The sequence below is a fragment of the Saccopteryx bilineata genome, chromosome 7, assembly GCF_036850765.1.
Source record: "Saccopteryx bilineata isolate mSacBil1 chromosome 7, mSacBil1_pri_phased_curated, whole genome shotgun sequence".
In the NCBI taxonomy this organism is placed as follows: domain Eukaryota; kingdom Metazoa; phylum Chordata; class Mammalia; order Chiroptera; family Emballonuridae; genus Saccopteryx; species Saccopteryx bilineata.
Genome location: NC_089496.1, coordinates 92,138,673 through 92,146,120, shown reverse-complemented (window position 1 = coordinate 92,146,120; position 7,448 = coordinate 92,138,673). Strand labels below are relative to the sequence as shown.

The window sequence follows — 7,448 nt, the reverse complement described above, 5'->3', positions numbered from 1 at the left end:
CTCTGAATCACATCCTCATGTTAAATAGTATTTCTCATGGTAGTTCTAAACCTTAATTACTTTACCAAAGCAAAGCTCAAAATCTCTACAAAGGTTCTTTCTTTTTTTTTATTTTTTTTTATAATGAAGTATTTATTAGTATGTCTCTTTGGAATAGATTTCCATACCCCAGGCCTGGGAGAAAAATTCCACCTAGGAATCGTTCTGAAAACAATTTTATTCTGAAAAAGAAATAACTGTTTTCAGGATACTGATGAAAAGAGATGTAATCATTTGAATTATAAATTAAAATTATTTTATTTTAAGTAGAAATAATTAAAAGAGATTCTTATTAATAAGAATGTACTGCATTTTAAAAAATCCTTTTTAAATATAAAAAAATCTCTTCAAATGCACAAATGTCTGTAATAGAGAAATTAATATCCGTAGCTTTGTCCACACAAGTGTCTAGATGTGACGCATCTCAAATCAATCAGTGTGGTGGTAACAAAAGACCTGCTTCATGCAATGGATCTGCCTAATTGAACAGATATAATTACAATCTGTTAACACCCATGTGGACCAAGTAGAAAGTCATTACTCTGATATGTACAAGACTATGATAGTTTCACATTTCTTTCCACCCTATAATCTGAGCACTGATTTCCGGAAATATACAAGGGATTTGAAAGAGTTTTCTCCAAAATGTTCCAAAGCAAATGTCATGAGCCGTTCAACTGGACCCAGACAGGAGCTTCAAGTTAGGACTTCAGTTGGGATGACTTGTTGAGGGAAAATCCACCCCCAGTAAAACGAGGGCCAGTTGTTTTGACCTGTGGGAAGACGTTATCCATGTCTTCTCTGTCCTTGTTTCTGTAAGAGAGGAGGTGAAAGTTAACCTCCTGAACATCTTGTTCCTCTTTAACATTTGGTGGTCTCTAAGTTCATAAGGGTGAGTTAGCTGCTGAAAACTGGTTTATTACAGCTTCCAGTTTTAGACAAGGTGGTTGGTTAAAATCTAATTAGGTGTTTGCTGATAATACAGAGAATTAGAGAAAGACACAATTAAATGTACTCTCCTAATGTTGATCTAAATATGGATAGAAGACCTCATTATAACTCAAGCACTATGGACTTGAGGCTTCTGACTTGTAATCACTTTCCTGTTTTATAAAACACAGGTTTAGTTGCAAAGATTGGTCAGAAAAATTTTTCTCTTGGATTTATTATAATGACTAATTCACTTTATTCCAAAGTACCAGTACAAACATAAATATTTACTACACACACATGCACACACAAAGGTATCTTCATCAAACTTGGAGGTTTATAAAAGCAAATTTTCATGTAATTTTCTACAAGCAGCAGTTATTATTAAAAGAGTTCAAGATATAAGAAAACCTGGGAAAGATAAATAAGATACAGTTGTCCCTCACCATACTGTGGTTCACTTTTTGTGGTCTAGCTATATCACAGATTTTTATTTTTATTTTTATTTTATTTTATTTTATTTTTGTATTTTTCTGAAGCTGGAAGCGGGGAGAGACAGTCAGACAGACTCCCGCATGTGCCCGACCAAAATCCACCTGGCACGCCCACCAGGGGGCGATGCTCTGCCCCTCCGGGGCATCGCTCTGTTGCGACCAGAGCCACTCTAGCACCTGGGGCAGAGACCAAGGAGCCATCCCCAGCGCCTGGGCCATCTTTGCTCCAATGGAGCTTCGGCTGCGGGAGGGGAAGAGAGAGACAGAGGGAGGAGAGGGGGAGGGGTGGAGAAGCAGATAGGCAATTCTCCTGTGTGCCCTGGCCGGGAATCAAACCCGGGACCTCTGCATGCCAGCCGACGCTCTACCACTGAGCCAACTGGCCAGGGCCTATATCACAGATTTTTAAATTGTATATATCTAATTTTGATCACAGATTTTTCGCTATATTGTGGGATTTTGCAGTATATAGGTATTTTTATATATTTATTCTTTTAATTATTTTTGTGGTAAAATAAGAATTTTCTAGTCTAAAAATTTGAAAACAATATAAAAAATATTAATTAAAACATCATCATTCAAGTTGTAGTATATTCACTGGTGAGTACTACTCGTATAGAATTTTAAATGCTGTTAAAATTATGTAGGTTTAAGAGTGTAGAAAGTGTTTAAGAGCATAGGAAGTGTTTATAAGAGTGTGGGAAAGGTTAATAACATTGTGGGGAAGGTTCATAAAAGTGTGGGGAGAGTTTATAAAGCTTTAAAATATATATAAATAATAAAATAAATATAAGGTTGCTACTTTGCAGATTTCTGCCTATTACAGGGGGTTCTGGAACCTAACCCCCATAATAAATGAGGAACCACTGTGGTACATTTGACAATAAAGGGAGTTCTACCCTAAAATCTACAATGTACCCTCTCCATAGAGCTCCTTTAAATACACACACACACACACACACACACACACACAAACCACAAAAACACACACATATTCAGGTTTCCTGCAGGGGTATCTTAAATTTACACAAATTATCTATTGCATAAGTAAGGGTCTTACAAAAATCAACTTTGGAATCCATTTTTTAAAAATAAAAATTAAGCAAACTAGTAAGACCAGAACCAATTAGATTTGACAACTAGGAATGATTTACTTTAGGGGAATTAGTCCACATTTTGGAAAAAGAAATTTGACTGGTACTTCAGACTCTAGACCTGGGGGGGTCCAAGTTAAGGGAGTTGGGGGCAGGTGGGTGTCGTACAGGTCAGGATCAAAGCATGATAAAAAGGGCATGTGAAAAAAAAAAAGAAGGTAAAAAGGTAAAAATGATAGGAGTTATTGTATAAAGTGAATGTGTAAAGGAGAACATCCAGAAATTATTCTAAATTATTCCTTTTGGAAGGAACCTGTAGAGGATTAGTTAATCAATCCAGCCATTTTAGCAGACTCAATTTAATTATAATATTTTTTTTAAGTCCTCCATAAATAGAACAAAAGCTTTAGCCTTGAGTAGATCCAGCAAAGAGGATTCCTTCAAGTACTGTGACAAGTATTTGTCTTCCTCCTGATGTTACACGTGGGAAATGGCCCCCATCCTCTGCCCTCCCTTGCCTTACATAACTCAAGTTCTCCTCTCTGAAGAAACTTACACTTAAGTAGTCTGATGTGACCAGTAAGGTCAAAGGAGAGGAGGCAAAACCCAAGGACCAATGCAGGGAAGTTAATCAGCACCAGAAAGATAATTAATGTTTAGCCAAACTGGCTGTGTGTGTAAATTATACCACTGGTCTTCAAAATGTAGTGCATGAAATCTGATGAGTGAGATGACCCAATGGGGTATGAAAAAAAGATAATAGAGATTCTATATATAGAATTCTATATAGTCTTAAAAATTAAAAAATCTCACTTTACTAATAATTACTCACAAAGTGACAATAACATTGGCGTGTAATTTATAAATTAAAATATCATATATGTTCATTGCAGTATTATCTATAATAACCAAGATCTGTAAGCAGCCCAAGTGCCCATCAGTAGATGAGTGAGTAAAAAACCTGTGGTACATTTACACAATGGAATATACTCAGACATTTAAAAAAAAGGAGGTCTTACCCTTTGCAACAGTATAGATGGACTTGGAGAGCATTATGCTAAGTGAAATGAGCCAGTCAGAGAAAAACAATACCATATAATTTCACTTATATTTGGAATCTAATGAGTAAAATGAACTAACAAGCAAAATATTAGAGACAGACTCATAGATGGAGAGCAGGCTGACAGCTTTCAGGGGTTTCTGGGTGAGGAGGGTGGAAGAATTGAGCAAAAGGGGGAAAAAGAGAGGAAAAACCCTCGTGAACATGGACAACAGTGTGGTGATTGTGGGGGAGAGGTGGAGGAGGATATAGGGCAGGCATCCCCAAACTGCGGCCCCCTGAGGCCATTTATCCAGCCCCCACTGCACTTCTGGAAGGGGCACCTCTTTCATTGGTGGTCAGTGAGAGGACCACTGTATTTGGCAGCCCTCCAATGGTCTGAGGGACAGTGAACTGGCCCCTTGTGTAAAAAGTTTGGAGACCCCTGATATAGGGGGATAAACAGTGATAGATGAAGACTTGATTTGGAGGGTAAACACACAATACAGTGTACAGATGATGTGGATCTGTGCACCTGCAATCTGTATATTTTGTTGAGCAGTGTCACCCCAATAAATTCAATTAAAAAATATAGACCAAGAGGTGAATAAAAGAATATTTAAAATTATATATATATATATATATGGCAAAAAATAATTCTAAAATAAAAAGTTTAGTTTAAAAATTATATGCATTAATATTGAGGGGCTGCAAGTTCAAAAAGGCTTTCCTGATAGAGGTATGCAATCAAAAAGTTTGAAGTCCACTGAGTTAGACACCTGCTTCCTATGGAAAATAGCCATGTCAACTCTCTCTCTCTCTCTCTTTTTTTTTTTTTTTTTTTTTTTTTTTAGTGAGAGAGAGGGGTGGGACAGACAAGGATAGAAAGACAGGAAGGAAGAGAAGCATCAACTCATAGTTATAGCACCTTAGTTGTTCATTGATTGCTTTCTCATATGTGCCTTGGCCAGAGTGCTCCAGCTAAGCCAGTGACCCTTTGCTCAAACTAGTGACCTCTGGGCTCAGTGACCAAGGGGTTGGGTCTATGATCCCACACTCAAGCCAGAGAGCCCACACTCAAGCTGGTAAGAACTGCACTCAAGCTGGTGACCTCAGGGTTTCAAACCTGGGGCCTCAGCGTCCTAGGCTGCAGCTCTATCCACTGTACCACCACCTGGTCAGGCCATGCCAACTCTTTATAAGCATGATTTTTAATGTCCTGAAAGAAAACAACATTGTTTTCACTCCAACAATTCATTTAATTTACATCATTATTATCCGTGGTTCTCAAACTTCAGGGTGCGTGGAAACCACCTGTGGGGTGATTAAACTGGAGGATTCTGAGGCCCCTCTTGAGCCTACTGAATCCAAATATCTGGAAATGGGGGCTGGGGACCTGCTGTTTAATAAGTCTCCCCAGTGATTCTGAGTGAGATAGTTGCCAGACCCACACATTAAGATAGACTCAATTGAATTAGCTATAATTCTTAGCATATTCTATTCTACCAAGGAACTGACATTGAAATGTAGAATTGGGAAACATTATGATTTATAAAAGGGTAGATTTTTACTGGCTAATGAATATGCATCCAGTTAACTTAAATAGCTATTTACCAACTAATAAATCATAGGTAGATGCATTCAATCCTCTTTTACCATGTCCCTGAAATACCAAACTTGATGTTCAGGCCATAATGTGAACCACAATAGAATGAGCTAGATGATTTGGACAATGCCACACAGCCAGACCCAGGTTCGAACCCACTGATTTGGGCCTCCTCTCTCACCCTCAAATCGGGCAAATAATGGTAACCTAATGAAAAGAACACTGACTTGTCGACATGTAGGCATCCTGAAACACCAAATGAATACCTGACCTCTGCATTACCCTGAACTAGAAGAATGAGAGGTCACGCTGATACCCCAATGTAGATACTGAAGTCAGTTGTTAGACATAGAGATGATTCAGAGATCATTCATCTACATCATGGGTGAAAATTATTCATTCATAATTACAGGGATAAGCTATATTCCAGAAAGAACAGCTTTACCAAGCCCAGACCCCTTGGCAAAATGACCTATGGTTTTAAATGTGAATATGCTTCAGCCAGTACAAGACTGACTGTGAAACTCGTTTGCAAACATACTTATGGCGTGATTATTTCCAAACTGTGAGAAAAGTGTGGCAAAAATCACAGTTTCCTCTGCTCCACGTTAGGTCCACCAGGGAGCAGGTATTAATGGACCCCTGTTAGGGTCCCGTGGAGAGGCCGCACTATTAGCTGAGACACTGATCTTGCTGTGATACCTTCCCAGTGAGTGGTCTGCAGAATGTCACCTGGTCACTTGTGACTTAGTTTACCCCAGTGAAATCTGAAACTCTGTGACCTTACACCAAATATTTTCTCATTGGCAACAATAAAATTAGAACATTTGTCTAATTCTTACTTCTGAATGTATTCTTTTCGTTTCTGTGCGAGGTATTTCTTCTTTAAATTCAATAGATCAGTGCTAAGTTTGCTCAGCTCATACTTAAATTCTTCGTTCTGTGATTCATACATATTCAGTTCTGCAGACAGAACCTAACATGGCAAATAACACAGCATTAACAGAACATACAGTTAGACATGTTTTTTTCTGAAAAATCTTTCTAACCTCCTGCCATGTACCTCAGTAGGGTTAAAGGTACAAAACCAAGCCCAGTTTAACAATTAATCTGCACTCTTCCACCAGTTCAAGGCCTGTGTCTGGGCGAAAATCTGGCCAAGGGCTGAAGACTCATAATCCAGGGACAAATTTAAATAAAACCTCATGGCCCTGGCCGGTTGGCTCAGGGGTAGAGTGTCGGCCTGGCATGCGGAAGTCCCGGGTTCAATTCCCGGCCAGGGCACACAGGAGAAGCACCCATCTACTTCTCCACCCCTCCCCCTCTCCTTCCTCTCTGTCTCTCTCTTCCCCTCCCGCAGCCAAGGCTCCATTGGAGCAAAAGATGGCCCGGGCACTGGGGATGGCTCCTTGGCCTCTGCCCCAGGCGCTAGAGTGGCTCTGGTCGCGACAGAGCGACGCCCCGGATGGGCAGAGCATCGCTCCCTGGTGGGCGTGCCGGGTGGATCCCGGTCGGGCGCATGCGGGAGTCTGTCTGACTGTCTCTCCTCGTTTCCAGCTTCAGAAAAATACAAAAAAATAAATAAATAAAAATTAAAAAATAAAAATGAAACCTCATTCTCCTGCTTAGAAAGGAGAACTATCAGCCTGACTCGTGGTGGCACAGTGGCTAGAGCATCAACCTGGGATGCTGAGGTCCTAGGTTTGAAACCCCAAGGTCACAGTTCATATTGAGCTCAGGCTCACCAGCTTGAGCATGGGATCATTGACATGATCTCATGTTCACTGGCTTGAGCCCAAAGGTCACTGGCTTGAAGCCCAAGATTGCTGGCTTGAGCAAGGGGTCATTGGCTCAACTGGTGCCCCCCATCAAGGCACGTATGAGAAACAATCAATGAACAACTGAAGAAATGCAACTACAAGTGGATGCTTCTCATCTCTCTCCCTTCCTGTCTTTATCTCTCTCTCAAAAGAAGAAGAATGAGAAAATAAGAAGAAACAAAAAAGAAAGAACTATCAATAAACATCCCACAAACTCACACATGAATGCTGTGATGTCTTTCAAGGACTACTGTAAGGAAAGACAGAAAATCTCCCACACATATAGTACAGAACTGAGTTTAAAACCCTTTTTAAAAAGCATTCAGGAAAGACATCACGAGGAAATGCAATTCATCTGAGGATTATGGCAAAAAAAAAAAAAAAAATCTGGTATTATCCTGCCACCACCACACTAAGTAGGAATTA

The 7,448-nt window shown here is 39.7% G+C and overlaps 1 protein-coding gene across 2 annotated transcripts in view; it reads right to left on the bottom strand.

Annotated features, from left to right (window-relative positions):
• Positions 1-423: 423 nt before the first annotated feature.
• CFAP58 (cilia and flagella associated protein 58) overlaps positions 424-7,448 on the bottom strand; it is a 123,562-nt gene continuing 116,537 nt past the window's right edge. The window contains exons 17-18 of one of the 2 annotated variants that reach the window (XM_066239191.1): positions 6,045-6,178; positions 424-852 (exon numbers count right to left, since the gene is read on the bottom strand). In XM_066239191.1, the coding sequence (XP_066095288.1) occupies positions 741-852; positions 6,045-6,178 (246 nt within the window). In that variant the 3' untranslated portion in view covers positions 424-740. The remainder of the gene's footprint in view (positions 853-6,044; positions 6,179-7,448) is intronic. The other variant, XM_066239192.1, reaches the window with a different exon arrangement.